The sequence below is a fragment of the Sphaerodactylus townsendi genome, linkage group LG12, assembly GCF_021028975.2.
Source record: "Sphaerodactylus townsendi isolate TG3544 linkage group LG12, MPM_Stown_v2.3, whole genome shotgun sequence".
Taxonomy (NCBI): domain Eukaryota; kingdom Metazoa; phylum Chordata; class Lepidosauria; order Squamata; family Sphaerodactylidae; genus Sphaerodactylus; species Sphaerodactylus townsendi.
Window position 1 is genome coordinate 1,648,759 of NC_059436.1, and position 15,717 is coordinate 1,664,475.

Genomic DNA, 15,717 nt, shown 5'->3' on the forward strand with positions numbered 1-15,717 from the left:
TGTGCGCATGCTCAATCTGCCGGCGGCGCATGCGTGTTGTTGCGTCTTCGTCTCTGAGGAAACGCCTGGCAAGGGAGCGGTGAAGGGAACTAGGCCAAAGCCGGGGACTTGCGTAAATGTGTTCGCCGGAGGAGGCGCGCGTGGCGCCTGTCCCGGAGAGAGACTTGCCCCCGGAATGGGAGACGGACGAAGAGCGAATGGCCTTTCTGTTCTCTGCTTTCAAGCAGAGTCGGGAGGTCAACGCCACCGACTGGGATAGTAAGATGGGGTTTTGGAGCGAGCTGGTGCTTAAGCGCGGGCGCCGCCGGGGAGAGGTGCGCACTTGTTTACGTGAGCTCCAGCTGGCCTTCGAGCGGCGGGGCAGCGTCCCGTTGGGGCTGGGCACCGTCCTTCGCGAGCTGCTCAGGTACCGCAGACGGGCCTTTTGTTTTTTTGTTGCTTGTGTTTGCCAGGATCACCGGCGCCTCTGAGCATGTGCAGAACGCGCTGCTTTGTGTTCTGAGGACCAGAGCCAGTTTTCTCAAATTTAGATCGGAAAAAGTCAAACCGGGCCAAGACGTGAGTTGGGAGGCAAGATGGCAGGGGGTTCTATTTATGGCTTTAGATCTTGTCACGCTTCAGTTCTAACACCCATCATACTGGGGTGTTGTGGGGTTTCCGGGCTGTATGGCCGTGTTCCAGTAACATTTTCTCCTGACGCTTTTGTCTGCATCTGTGGCTGGCACCTTCAGAGGAGCTGATGGTAGTAAAGCAAGTGGGAGTACATATACCTGTGGAATGTCTACCATCTTTACTACCATTAGATCCTTTGAAGACGCCAGCCACAAATGCAGGCGAAAACATCGGGAGAAAATGCTACTGGAACACGGCCATACAACCCGGAAAACCCACAACACCCCAGTGATTCTGGCCATGAAAGCCTTCGACAATATCCATCATACTGTTTTCGTGTTTCAGCTTCATTTTGAGTACATTAAAATTATATGTTAAAATAATCCGATGTATCAACAAGCTCTGTCTGCATTGTATATTTTTCTCATGCATGCAAACTGTTCATGCTTTCTGTCTGCATTATATATTTTTCTCATGCATGCAAAGTGTTCATGCTTTCTGTCTGCATTGTATATTTTTCTCATGCATGCAAAGTGTTCATGTTTTCTGTCTGCATTGTATATTTTTCTCATGCATGCAAACTGTTCATGTTTTCTGTCTGCATTACATATTTTTCTCATGCATGCAAACTGTTCATGTTTTCTGTCTGCATTGTATATTTTTCTCATGCAAAGTGTTCATGTGCTTTCAAATGGAAACAACTGTTATAGCTGGGCAAAGCAGTTTCAGTTTCCATAGTATATCATGATGTTTGACATTTTTGGCTGTCATAGACTGTTACCAGATGTATAAGCATAATTATACAGACTATCCTAGGTTTTGTGAACCAGTCTTCATAATGCATCTATTTATTTGCTAACATGGTTTTTGCTCTTCATTAAGAAATTGGTGAGCGCAATGAGATGGACTTCTTAACTTTATTTTGATTTTTCTCCAAAGACTGTCAGTTTGGTGTCTCCCATCCCCCCCAGTCTTCCAAACAACCCTGCGAGGATGGTTAGGCTGAGAGATACTGATTGATCCAATCAGGTCATTCAGTAAGGAATCTCTTTGTAGTTTTAGTGGGAATTTGAACTCCTGTTGCCCTAGTGTACGCCCAACACTAATTGGTGATTGTCTGAACAACACCCAGTCTGTCACCCTAACCTCCAGGCTTGTAGGGGTTAAAGTGGGACAATCATATATTCTGTCCTGAACTGCTTATAATAAGGTTGTGTATAGGAAGTCATTGAGTGCTTCTGTTCCGCGGGAGGAAACATGAAGCCTTTATGGGCTGTGAAGAAGTGAAAGTTATCAAATGTGGATTCAAAGGAGGATTGGGGACAATATGTCAGGGAGGGGTAATAAGGTGTGATTTACAGGGGTAGATGCAAAAATTAAGGACCTTGAGTTTTAAATAGTGGGAACAAATGCTGGTGTTTCTTATAGTCCACTCCAGATGGGAAGGCAGAATGTACATAGGGAGCAGCTGGGGGTTGCATGATGCATCTGCCAATGAAAGGGGCATTCCTGCCAATGGAGAGGGCACAGGCGTTCCCAGAAGTTGTAACTGCTGTGGAGCAACTCTGGCATCTGATCCGACACTGGTGTGTGTGTGTGTGTGTGGGGGGGGGGGATTCCCAGCTGTGGGGCCAGTGTTCCAGCTGGGAACACCAGCCTCCGGACCTGCAGCCTATGGGGCAATTTGGATAGTTTTTTGTTTTGCCGCCCTTCTGTGCCACCCAGCGCCCCTTTGGAAACAGCATGGTGCTGCCTTTGCCATGCTACCTCTAGCCACCGCAGTGGATTGCACTATTAAGTGATTCAGGCTGCAAAGCGGGGATTGGGGCATGCCTGTGTATTCCATAATATTTCTGTCTTTTCCATAATTAGGCGTTGCAAGTTGCAGCGGGAATCTGACTTTATGGCAAGCGTGGACAGCAGCTGGATCTCCTGGGGTGTGGGAGTTTTTATTCTGAAGCCCCTGAAGTGGACTCTGTCCAGTGTGTTAGGTGACAGCAAAGTGCCAGAAGAGGAAGAAATCTTGATATACGTAGATTTACTTCAGGTAGGTCCTCTGATGCTTGAGAAGCTGGTGACAGTTGGCAAGGTTTTCTTTAAACATATAAAATGTTTTGTTTAAAAATGTAAAAAAAACTACTAAAGAGACTGGTGCCTTTTAATTTCTATCTGTCATATAAACTGTGGGTTCAGATATTTTCCTTCTGGTATGTTCTGGCATTTTGCAGTTCTCCTCTTGCATTCTTTTTTAAGGTCGTGATTTACATTTTTGCACTGTACATATAAGATTTGTTCTTGAAATGCCTTTTTTCTGTGGTTACTCAGAAGCTACAATTTGCATAAAACCATGTAAAAGACTTGTGTTTGATAAAAGTGAATAAGCGAAAGTCTGAATGACTATAAACACGTCTGCCCTTTTGCCCTACAAATTAAAACATGGCTCTCTTTTTTTCCCATCACCAAAGGCCTGATTGAATTTTAGGTAACTTCAACTATGGTTAGCATAAAAATTAATATATTTATTTAAAGTTTTTGCTTATTTATTATCAGCACTAAAATTAGTTTGAATATAGGGCTCCTGAATGTTATTGTTTTTAAAATAAATTTTAGTTTATTAAAACAAATGAATGGCAAAGGAAATCCTAACATACAAAGATATGTAAAATACATAAGCATCCCTTTTCCTCTTCACAAATGTGGACATAGACATCCTTTATCAGTATAGAGCAATTAGGATATTAATTCTCTCTGTTCTATTGCCAATTTAATTTTCTGAATAGTAGGTTTAATTCAAATGTTTTTCTGCTTTGTTGGTATGCTGTTAATATACATCCCTTGTTTTTTTAACAGTCTTGTAATGTAGGAGTTTTTTTTGTTTCCATTACCTTGAAAAGACCAACCTGACTCTAGTAATTATGTCTAAGACTGTCAAGAAAACATTCATCTGAAGAGTATCTTCCTGTTTTAATTCACATGAAGCCTGGCCAGGTTCAGAGAGGGTTTGCTTGCTTGTTTGTTTATTGCTTATCCACAAGGACAAGTTCCCAGACAAGTTCTAATTAGAACATTCAGTGTAGCTGAGAAGCTTTCAACTGGGAGAGGTGATTTGCTCCTGGCCTAGAAAATTCGGTGAGGGCAGCCCCAGGATAAGTTGACAGGGGTCACAGACTTTGGACAGAGTTTTCCATAAAAAGTCTTCCAACAGTCATCTCTCTTTACCTCTCCCCGCCCTTTTAGCTGCCAGAGAGGACTTGGCTTTATGCTTTGAATCCTAAGGCCTCAAGAACAATTATACTGTGTACAACTTCAATAAGTAATGCGGGAGTTAATCTTTGTTATTTTCAGTGGATCCTGTCATTGCCAGATTGCAAATCTGTTTGATTTTTAACATCTTTCTAATGTTCTCAATAAAGCTCTGTTTGCTTTTTAAATGGTGTGAGGTTACTGGACAAACCCAGAAGTGCTTGATTGCATTACTGACAGCAGCTGGCCTTTGCTTCTATAGAGATAAACATTAACAGGCCATTAGGGATATCAAGTTGATAATTCAGCAGCAGCAGTTCTGGTTTATGGAGTGTCTATTTTCTTCACCCAGCTGATTTTTTTAAGTACATATTTTAGGTAAGACATGTGAATATTGACCTGATTAGAATTTCAAGGTCCCATTCCCAGGTTATTTATTTGAACATTTTAATTGCAATTAGATTTCAGAAGCTGGTGGATTCAGACAACCCTGGCTTTTAACTAAGGATTTTATCTCACCAGACTTTAATGATTTTCTTCAATATCGTAAATAAATAAATTTGTTAGGTTGTCTGAGCTGTCTTTGTTCAGGATGAACAGAGAATTCCAATATTTAATCATATTATTTTGTGGACTTGATGTGACGGATATAATCTCTTGCAGTGTCTTTCTGAATGTTTGGTGCTGGCTATTGAGGCAGCAAATGGAGTTAAATTCTGCTATTTTTTCCTTCTCTTTAGGAGAAGGCAGAAGAAGTTTATCATCTCTACCAGAATTCTACACTATCTTCACACCCTGTTGTTGGCTTGTCGGAGTTGCGTTCCTTGTGTGCCACTGTCTGCCCAGATGAAAGGACATTTTGTCTAGTGCTTCTCCAGCTGCAAAAGGAAAAGAGGGTTACAGTCCTGGAGCAGAATGGAAATAAGGTACAAAGTAAAGCTGCTGGCTGAATGATGAATTGCCAACTCTATCATTAACTGAACAGAATGCTAAGTGGGAGTGAGACTTCGACCAGAAACTAAGAGTTTTCCCATTCTAATGTAAAAATCTAAGATGGCAATAAAGATCTTGGCCAAAAACCCCAACCAGTGCAATGAGAGTGTTGTAATTTCACAATTCAAAGTGGCAACAAGGAGACAAGGCAGGAGAAATTCCCATATTTTATAAAGGTCTGTGGAATATATAGACTTTAAATGTTTGCGACTGTGATATATGGGATGGACACGGTGAATGTTGAAAAACACCATTGTGCTGTGCAGCGTCATGGAGTTTTGCATTGTTTTTAGACATCCTTAATTTACTCAGGTTCTGTTGTAGCATGCTTGTTGGAATTATACCTAGGAAACAACTTTTAAAAGTTCCTCATATTAACTTCAAGTGCTGTATAATTATTTCATCAACTGTTCCAGTAATCAGAAATAGATGAAATTAAATGTTTGATAGCGAGGCAGGGCGTTAGAATTCAGTGAAGTTCACTTAACAGATTGGAGCTTGCCAATCTATTCCAATAATAGTGGGACTTTCTTCTGGTGCAAGGAGCTTTACGTTATATATAGTCTGAACACTAATTTGATAAACATAGTCTGAACACTAATTTGATAAATAAAGTTGTTCAGTCTTAATTTTTGAACTAGATATTTGTATACTTTATCCGCTTTTATACTAGCTATTTATGATGATTTTATTGTGTGAGGCTATTTTAAAACATAGTTATTTTTTGTTATGTACATTTCCTGAGGCTCCTGTTTGTATCTGTATTTGTAATATGACTAGTTCAGTTTTTGTATTGGGTAGACTGGATGGAAAAGTCTAACAAGTCAGTGTGCTTTGTGGACTGCTCTGCTGAGAATAAAAAGTGCATACACATTCTTCCTAGTAAGAGCTATCTCAAAAAAGTTGATTACAATTTTCAAACTGTCCAGTTTTACTGGTTTTGCACCATTTATCATCTTGATAATTTTATGAATCAATGCATATTTGGAAAATAGTCCATGGAAAAATGCAGCCATGGATAATTCATGATTGCAAGTAATTTTCTGTGGAAAGTCTTCCTCTTCTATCATTGATGCTCTGAAATGAGCACAATCAGCTTTCTGAAAATTCTGCTATGGCAGGACAGTTCTGGCTTGTAAATTCAAATCCTCAAACAAGGTAATTAGTTGAGAAAAGAAGCACTTTATATGGGATAGAGCACAATAATACCTACATTGTCTAATTTGATTTTATAAGCTCCCGGTGCACTATTGGTATCACTCTTTCTTCTGTGCTTTTAGTGACGCAGTATTGATTAAAGGGTCTATACGCTAAGCTAAATGTAGTTGTCTGTGATAGCAAATATTTGTCAACCAAAGAGGTTAAACATTTAAAATGAGTTTAAGAAATAATGGTTGCATGAAGAAATTATGATTTTTAACACAGGATCCTGTGATGAAAATGGTGAGATTTGTGGTTCCAAGTTCTGTAACATTTTTTTCCAGATAATGAAGTTTGCACGAGGTCTTCATGCCAAAGTGTCTCCAGTGAATGATGTGGACATTGGGGTGTATCAGCTGATGCAGAGTGAGCAACTACTGTCACAGAAGGTGGAATCCCTTGGCCAAGAAGCAGAGAGGTAATGTGTACCATGTTATTAAGCTGCATTCTTTATGAAGGGCAGAAAACATAACTACTTTACTGGTAGTCAGAAGTAAGTTCTCCTTGTGAGCTTGAAAGGCATCATTGTGAAATGGTTTGCTTGTTTGTTGGATATGAAAAGGGGAGAAACACTTCTGTAATTGGCTTGGAGGGTGACTGTAGGATAGCAGCTCTTATTCTTAGAAAACTGAGCTTTTGGCATTCTTCTTTTGTAGGTATAAAGAGGAGGCCCGGAGTGCTTGTAGAACTGGGAAAAAGCAGTTGGTAAGTACAGATAAAAAGATTGTAAGCACATTTGCAAAGCTACCTCAATCCTGCATTTTCCGAGGGTTTGGGGGATTTTAGAGCCTGCCAGATCTATTGTTGAAACAGAGGAGTATGTCACCGATATGTGAGTACCTTTTCTTATAGCTGCAGGTGTCATAAATACTCAGTTTTGACTTCTTGCGTATCTATGTGCCTTTTCTCAAAGCACCATACTGCTGCACTGTGTGAGCCTTCTTGAAAGCAAAAATGAAAGACACTGTCAGGATCAGCTTTTGGCTTTATGGGAATAGCATACTATTTTCTGAACCTTTTTAAAAAAATTAGAGGCTTTTCTAGCCCACCTGGGTTTGTAGTAAACAAGTCCTTGCATTCATAGACATTTGGATTAGCTGTGGGGCTAGAGATGCTGAGAAGAATCTAAAACAAGGTACATTGTTGTTGATTGTACTGAAATTATTCATATCTTACCAGATTGGCTTCTGCGTAATAACATATAATTGAAATCAGTTGCAATAAAAAACAAAAGTCCAGGGGCATAGCAAGAACAGGGGAGCATAGATTTGTCACTCACAGTTGCATCTTCATTTTGTTTCCTTTCTTTCATTTTGGATTGTTCTTGCTATAACCCACCTGATCAACCTAGTCTTTGTATGTTCTCTTGATTAAAACCAGTTGATGTACATGGTTGGATATTTTTCTATTCAGTGGAAGAAGGTTCATAGGGCTTGTGGACACAGTTATAAGAACATGGTGGCAGAGTGAGCACGGATACAAAAGTTGTAACAAACAGTTAAAGGTATCTGCTGTCATACCCAAGACAATGTCTAATCTAGCTAGCCCCTCAGTTTCTAGGTATGACAGTGGAAGAAGTCTTTTAGATGAGCTGTATGTGCTGTCCTGCACAGAGGCTGTTGTTTTAAGGGGGTCTTTTTCTAGGAGTGTCTGTGTTTCTTTTCATCCAAATTGGTTTTTTTAATGTTCATAGGCTCTGAGATTTTTGAAATCCAGGCGAAGAACAGAAAGACGCATTTCAGAACTTCACTCCAAGCTAGATGTGGTACAAGGAATTTTGGATCGGATATACGCCTCTCAGACAGATCAGATGGTATTTTTCTATTTGTTTCTCTGTATCTTGTGTGCACCTTTGAGTTTTTGTTTGAAGCTTTCCAAGCTTTTTCTGTATAGATCTGCTTTATATTGGAAACATAATTCTTTTCACTCTGATATTGAATATTGAGCTTGTTCACATGTCTTAACCTAGCTCAAATATCTTTTCCTTCTCTTTCTAGCCTTTCTTTCTGACACAATGCATGCTATATTGTTGTTCGCTTTGTGCTTGTTAAAGGGCACTTTGCCTTGTGTGGGTCACTTGCTTCCATTTGGTTTCTCTCTGTGCCTTGCTTTTAGGCAAGTAATTGCTAAGGTGGGAGAGCTTTAGAGATAAAATTGCCATAAGATGGTTGAAAATGTTTCAAAAGTAACGCCCCATTCTTTCTTCCCATTAAGGTATTTAATGCCTATCAAGCTGGAGTGGGAGCTCTAAAGCTATCCATGAAAGATGTAACAGTGGAGAAGGCAGATAATCTGGTGGATCAAATTCAAGAGGTATTTCAAGAAGAAGGGATTTCTCAGGCAAAGGGAGAGGGTATTTGTGAGAGAAGTGTGCCAGTTTGAGACAGTTTAGGACTGGAGATTCCTAGGGGAAAATCCCACTAGTGGATTCGAGCAGCCTTTCAGGCACTGGCCAATGTTATGGACTACAATTCCCATCAGCCCTGCTGGCAGGGGCTGATGGGAATTGTAGTCCATAACATCTGGAGTGCCAAAGGTTCCCCACCACTGTTCTAGATCCATCAAAATATAATTGCAGGCTGTTTCAAACCTTTGTACATAGTGACTTCTGTATTGCTCGGGTTTGCCTATGTGGAATCATTCTTACTGAACTTGGTAGACTTTCATATGCTAGTGTGGAAGAGCTAGGATGTGCAGTGGTTATCATGTTGGACAGGCCAAAGAGACTGTGGACAGTTGCAAGTATCTGTTCAACCTTCCTCATGGGGTTGTTGTGAAGATTAAGTGGTGGGAGGGAGCCTTGTCTGCTACCTTGAGTTTCTTGGAAGAAGGACTTACTCAAAAGTAATAGATATTTGTTTGTGTACTTTTTTGCAGCTTTGTGACACTCAAGATGAAGTATCCCAAACTTTAGCAGGAATAGGAATCAATGGCTCAGGTGAGTGCAAACTACTTAGGTCCAAAGTTGGTCTTATTAAATTTTCTTCTTTACAACCTGACATCTAGGCATTTTGGAACTTTTCCTTAAATTATTCTGATACTTTTAACTGTTGAAACTCATCTGTTCTTTCATTCCTTAAAGAGGAAATAGATTCATATAGATTCATGGCAGCTGTGAAAAAGGCAAACTCTATGCTGGGGATCATTAGAAAAGGAATTGATAATAAAACTGCAAAGATTGTCATGCCCTTATATAAAGCAGTGGTGCGACCGCACTTGGAGTACAATTGCAAGTCCAGTTCACCAGTGGTCACGATCTCAAAAAGGATACGCTATTGAGGGAGATAGAAAAAAGTGCGTAGAGAAGGGCAACAAAGGATGAGATTGAGGGGACTGGAGCACCTTCCCTATGAGGAGAGGGCTGCAGCCGCTTTTGGGACTCTCTTTAGAAGTTTGGAGAGGAGGCGGCTGAGGTGGGGGGATATGGATTGAAGGTCACCACTAAAATTATGCATGGGGTAGAAAATGTTGACAGAGAGAAATTTTTCTCTCTTTCTCACAATACTAGAACCAGGGGGCATTCATTGAAAATGCTGGGGGGAAGAATTAGGACTAATAAAAGGAAACACTTCTTCATGCAACGTGTGATTGGTGTTTGGAATATGCTGCCACAGGAGGTGGTGATGGCCACTAACCTGGATAGCTTTAAAAGGGGCTTGGACAGATTTATGGAGGAGAAGTCGATTTCATGGCTACCAATCTTGATCCTCTTTGATCTGAGATTGCAAATGCCTTAACAGACCAGGTGATCGGGAGCAACAGCCGCAGAAGGCCATTGCGTTCACATCCTACATGTGATCTCCCAAAGGCACCTGGTGGGCCACTGCGAGTAGCAGAGAGCTGGACTAGATGGACTTTGGTCTGATCCAGCTGGCTTGTTCTTATGTTCTTATGTTCTTATATGATGCCTGAAACTGTGTTTGTGAGCAAGATCCATTTCACAGTTGGCATGCATTATAGTTCTAGAAGCTTTGATGCTTAAGAATAGCTGATTAGTTTTGCACAGTGGGGAACCCAAGGATTTGGAGAGGAATTTCATTTTCCCTTCCATGTCGTCTTTTCCTTCTACGAAAGTCCCCATGGCATCTTCCCTTTCCTGCGTTCTTCTTTCCTTCCCACCAACCAACTAACCTCCCTCCCTCACCTGTCTTCAGAGTTCTCTCCTTCCTTCCCATTGGCTGACTCTCCCTGTGAAAACTCTGCACAGTTCTGGCTGCTGGGCTGGGTCCACTTGCACAGTGGGGAAACATGTAAAGGCTTGTGAGGGGCAAACCTCACTTTCCCCTGTATTCCCCTCCCAACACTGTTTCATCTTTCCCTCCTCCTGGCAACTCCATATCTTCCCTTTTCGCCTCCATTTCTCCTTTTACCTGCTACCAGCTTCAGCTATATTTATTATGTACTTCATTGATAACACCACCTTCTCCACAATGGGGACCCAAGCAGCTTACAAAATTTGCTTCTCTGTTTTTATGTTACAACAATCTTTTGAAGTATGTTAGTCTGAGAATGTATAATTGGCCCAAGTTTACCCAGTAAGCTTCTGTGACAGAGTGGTGATTCAATCCTGGTCTGAAACTGTAACCATTACAGCATGCTGGGTTTTGTGGGGTGGCTTCTGTTGAACAGTAGGAAGCAGCTGGCCTGTGTGAGTCATACAAGTCAGATAGTAGCAAGTAATTTGGGGGTTGCTGCCGAGCCTGACTATGATGAGTCCTCCCTCAAAGGCCAAAACAGCCCTGCAAAGGGACTGTCCCTCCCTGTTTTTTACTGTCAGACGCCAAGGCTCAAAATCTGCCCATACTGTGGTGGTTACCTAGCAATTGACACTAAGGACATCTGTTTCTTAAAGCTACAGGTGCTCCTTTTATCATTTTGAATTTCTGTAACCCCCAGTGCTTATGTGTTTAGCTTTCAGATTTTTCTGCAAACCTAGAGCATTTTTCAGGTTTGTAGACAGATCTGTCTTGTCTGATCCTGTTTCCTGGATTTTAGTATCCTGAGATTTGGCCATGTTGAGAATTACATATATTTATATGCTGCTGTGTTGTAGCTTGTGTCAGTCCTTCTAGGTCTTCGATACAGCACTTCGTTGGTAGATACCTCCCCAACATTTCTATTTAAATAAGCACCTGTGTGCTCTGTATACCCACTGTGATATCTCAAATTGAACACCTTTAATGGTAGTCATGATGACCTACGTGGTTTGAATCATGAAAAGCCTCCTTTTTAGCAAGCATGTGGTGCAGTCCTTTTGATCTTACTACATGGGAGGTTTGAGTGGGACTGTTTGATTTGCAGAATTGTTGCTATTTTTCCATTACATTTAGAGTTTGATTGGCAAACTAACAACTATTCATCATGATACCTTCTGTTCCAGCACTTGGTTTAATATTTTTTAAAGAGATCCCTCCAAACTGGAATTTGATCTAAAGGATAGATGGAGATTCTTACTTTGATATTGTTGTGTTGAATGGTCAGATTTCTCACAATACTAAAACCAGGGGGCATACTTTGAAAATGCTGGCGGGAAGAATTAGGACTAATCAAAGGAAACATTTCTTCATGCAACACATGATTGGGTGTTTGGAATATGCTGCCACAGGAGGTGGTGATGGCCACTAACATGGATAGCTTTAAAAGGGGCTTGGACAGATTTATGGAGGAGAAGTCGATGTTCCTCCTTGATCTGAGATTGCAAATGCCTTGGCAGACCAGGCGCTCAGGAGTAGCAGCAGCAGCAGCAGGCCAATGCTTTCACATCCTGCATGTGAGCTCCCAAAGGCATCTGGTGAGCCACTGCGAGTAGCAGACTGCTGCACTAGATGGACTCTGGCCTGTTCCAGCAGGCTCTTTCTTATGTTCTTATCTTCCTCTTTAAAAGCTAGTTATCTTTGCGGGAGGAAATTAACTTAAGGCATATTTTTGGTACCTGCATCACAACACGCACAAGGTTGGCCCATATGTCATGTTAAAATGTGTTTGTTTTCTAATCACAGAGGCTGACACTGAGGAACTGGAAAAGGAACTGCGTAGTCTACTCCTGGACTCTTCCAAAGATCTTCCAGACCTGCCTTCTGTTCCCCAGAAACCTTTGTTTCCTGAGTCTGTGGTGCTTCCCAGCATATCAGATGCTGAGCTTGAAGCAGAGTTGGAGAAGCTCATACTTTCAGATGGAGGTAGGTTTCTGTCTTGGATCTGATATTGCCTTGAAAGGAATCACCACCTGCACTCTGGCCTTTCTTACTCTGCTTCCTTTCTTCTCTGATAAATTTGAGGTTTTTTTCTCATTTGTTGGTGGTCAGAGGATTCTTTGCTGGGTAGCTGTGCTGGTACAGAACTATTTCTCCGAAGGAAGCTCTGAGTCTCTTTGTGGTTGAAATCATCTGACCACTTTATCTGTCAATCTTACTCAGTTCTACAGTTTCTGCATTCAGCTGAAGTTGAGCTGCACTAGATCTTCGTTAGTACAAAGCAGTAGCTCATGTATCTTGAGAATGGTCCAGCTTGCAACTTCCTAAAATATTGGTTGAAAATTTACTGGAACCTTGTTAAGAAAATGAAGCTATTTAACAGGAATGAGGCATCTATCATTTTCATTATGGTTAATCCTATTTGTATATAGAGTGCTTTCCAAATGCTATAAAGAAGATAGAACCTTGTGTCAGGGAGCTTACAAACTAAGCTTTAATTTGGAAGTTCTGACCAGAAGAGGCAAAGGGATGGAAGGGTGAAGAGTCTAGGATGGGGGTCGAATCCAGACTAAAATTACTGCTAGCAGAAGGCCCTCATGTCAGCAGAACTTTCCTACCTCCTTCTGCAGCCCACTGGTGTCCTTAAAGGGCTGTTGGTGGGGGACACTCTGGAATGGCATGGGGGCAATTTGTGGATTTGCAGCAGGAAAGGGGAATTGGTGGAAATTATACTTCCCTTTTAGTTAGTGGAAATTTAATTTGGATCCATCCCAAGGAATGACTGTTTAATTAAATATACGTACCAGCCTTGTTTCGGTTATAGTTACAAGTGTTTTTGATGCCTTTCTCCCGTCACCTACTTTGCTTTTGCTTTGTTTACAGGATTGGCACAAAAGACTGATTCGGGCTCCTCACAGCCTGAAAGAGCTCTGGAATTGCATCTCTAACAGCTCCAAATCAGCTTCCTGCTCTGAAGATGTCTTATTTTGGTGATCATTCTTCAAGGACTTGTGGAATGTGGGCTGATGCCCCCTCCTTGCTAGACAGCACTTTTTTTGTAAGAGACGGGATGTACCGCCATGACAATCCATCCTCTTTCAAACGGACCCCAACTGCTGTTGCTGTTGTCTTTCAGTGCCAAACTACAGTGTTACTGAGTGACTTATTCACCTGTGTTGCCAATAATGGTCTCTATTTTCTGTCAAGTTGGCTCCTGCTGGTATTTTAATGTGCCACTTCATGAGAGCCTGCTTAACACTTAACAGAACTAGGTGTAACAACCACTGCTAAGAACTGGAAACACAGCAGAGCTGCAATTGCTGTGGTGTTCAGCTGTGTTATGTGGTTGTACAAATCATTAGGTGCACAGTACACACACTGTTTCTGACAGCCAACTTTTTGGCAACAATCTTACACATGTTGATGGTCTTTTCTTCTTCCTTATCTGTGTTTGCACGGTTGTGGAAAATTTAGGTGTATGACAGTTTTATTGTAGGAGACATTTCCTGTTGCTATTCCCATGAGGGGGTAGCATCAGCCAAGCACAGAATAAAACCTTTCTCCAATACTAGCGTAGCCTTAAAGGAACCTGCAAAATATTTTGAAATGAAGGGGTTGCTGCTTGAAGGCGATAAAGTCTTTTGATGTTTTAAAATTGCTTTTTTTGTTTAACTGGAGGAAGAGTAATTAATGTTGTGTTCTGGTTCAGTGGAATGCTCCCTTTAATAGCCACAGAGAATTTAGGGTGAGCAGTTGAACCAGAAGCAAAGAGATGTTGGTTTTGTATCCTCCACAAGGTTCTTTTTTTTTTGTATGTGTTGAAAAATCTTGAAAAACAATAGATTTGAACGAAGTTTCCCCCACTTCAGTGGGATCTCCCTCGGGGAGTGTCACTTTTTCCCAGAAGCTCAAGAGGCAACTGGTGAATCTGAAGGCCAAACAAGAATGGGATGGCTTTTATGTATCTATAGAAAAGAAATGTGCAATTGGTCTTCCCCTTTGCAGATCACCTTTCTCACTCCTTTATGTGCACGTGAGAAATGCAGGCCTGCTCTCTCTTGAGGGCAGCTGCTTTCTGTGTGGCCAGAGTCACTGCTTGAGGAGGAGCCAAGCACTCAGTGCAAGGGTTCTTCACAGAGAGGGGCCATGCCATGCACTTAAACTGGGAACCGGCTATAGCAAGAATGCGTAGTAAGTAGTGGCTGTTAGTGAACTTGCAACCTCTTCTGTGACAGTGTGTGTGCTACCAGAAATAATGGCCTTATGGTATCCGCTGTTCCACCCAACTTTGTGCAAAGTGGAGGAAAGCTTTGAATGTTTTTTTCAAGGATGACACTGGAGCCTGAATTTGGGAGTGGGGAAACCAGCGTCATTTTTACTTTCAGCACACTACATCGGAATGGACACTTTGCTGTTTCCCCACAAGACACTTCCTGGGCTTTCTGTCAGGATGGCACATCGAGCAGCCTTGTAATGAAGGCAGGCTACAAACAGAATCGTGTGAAACAGTTTTAATGACGTTGTGTTACTTTTGTTTAGTAAGCAGGCGAGAGAAGAAAAAGTAATCACTGTTTTTTACCAATGATGTAATAAAGGAGAGAAAAGACTTTTAGCTTCTAGTTCTCTGTCACTGTCTGTGCTAATAGTCAGCTGTGCCTTCAAAGATACATACATAACTTTGAAACAATCATCTTGCCTCTTATTCCCTTCTTTTTTCATTTTGCCCTTCTTAGATGCTAATACACGTGTGTTTCTCCCCTGATCCTTTTTATTCTCACAGCAGCCCTGGGCAGGAAAGTTACTAATAATCAAATGAAGATTTGCACCAGAGTCTCACCAGTCCTGGTCCAACATTCTAGCCACGATAGCAACTTTGGTCTCAATATAAGTGCATCTTTTCCTCTGCCAAGGCAGAAATGCCACTTAAGTTTCACCTTGGTTTGGGTGTACGGCAGGTCCAGTGTTTAAATGATTTAACCCCACTGTCAGCACCAGAGGGCCCTAGGTCATAATATATTATTTGCTGATCATTTGTCAGAAGATTCTACTCCACTGTTTTTTGTAAGGTGGGTAGGATCCAAACTTGTCTTTGCTGATGAAAAAGGAAGGAGGCAATATTTGACACACACACACACACCCCAACTAGGCTATGCTGAGAATCATAGGATCTGCATGGACTGGAGGCTATGGTTTGGAGGAGAATTGGGTAACAATGAGTGAAAGAGTTTGCTGAATCCATCCTAAAATATTGTTTCCCCCAAGAATTTGGTCACAAAACTCACTCACTAATTTATTGTTTTTGTTTGATTTTCACCAGGATGCATGTTGATAACAGGAATAACCTACTTTTTTTTTAAGTTAAAATTGTATTGTTGAAGGCTTTTATAGCCAGACTTCACTGGCTGTTGTGAGTTTTCTGGGGTGTGTGGTTCTGGTCTGGTAGGTTTTGCTCTTTTCACCCTCAGCTGTGGCTGCC

General features: G+C 41.5%; 1 protein-coding gene across 2 annotated transcripts; it reads left to right on the forward strand.

Moving 5' to 3' along the window:
- CHMP7 (charged multivesicular body protein 7) lies at positions 1 to 14,853 on the forward strand. 2 transcript variants are annotated; one of them, XM_048513223.1, is made up of 10 exons: positions 1 to 406; positions 2,485 to 2,659; positions 4,596 to 4,781; positions 6,333 to 6,466; positions 6,705 to 6,753; positions 7,742 to 7,861; positions 8,263 to 8,361; positions 8,926 to 8,986; positions 12,048 to 12,227; positions 13,125 to 14,853. In XM_048513223.1, exons 1-10 carry the CDS (start codon positions 117 to 119, stop codon positions 13,187 to 13,189), a joined length of 1,359 nt encoding a protein of 452 aa, XP_048369180.1. In that variant the 5' UTR covers positions 1 to 116; the 3' UTR covers positions 13,190 to 14,853. The 2 variants fall into 2 exon arrangements, with proteins under 2 accessions (XP_048369180.1, XP_048369181.1); XM_048513224.1 differs by lacking the exon at positions 1 to 406 and adding an exon at positions 463 to 558.
- The last annotated feature ends 864 nt before the right edge of the window (positions 14,854 to 15,717 follow it).

What these genes read in the sequence shown, in the direction of transcription:
- CHMP7 (XM_048513223.1), top strand. Translation starts at nt 117, where the DNA reads ATGTGTTCGCCGGAGGAGGCGCGCGTGGCGCCTGTCCCGGAGAGAGAC. An exon ending in AATAGGAATCAATGGCTCAG is followed by an intron (nt 8,987 to 12,047) that starts GTGAGTGCAAAC and finishes TTCTAATCACAG; the next exon opens with AGGCTGACACTGAGGAACTG. An exon ending in GCTCATACTTTCAGATGGAG is followed by an intron (nt 12,228 to 13,124) that starts GTAGGTTTCTGT and finishes CTTTGTTTACAG; the next exon opens with GATTGGCACAAAAGACTGAT.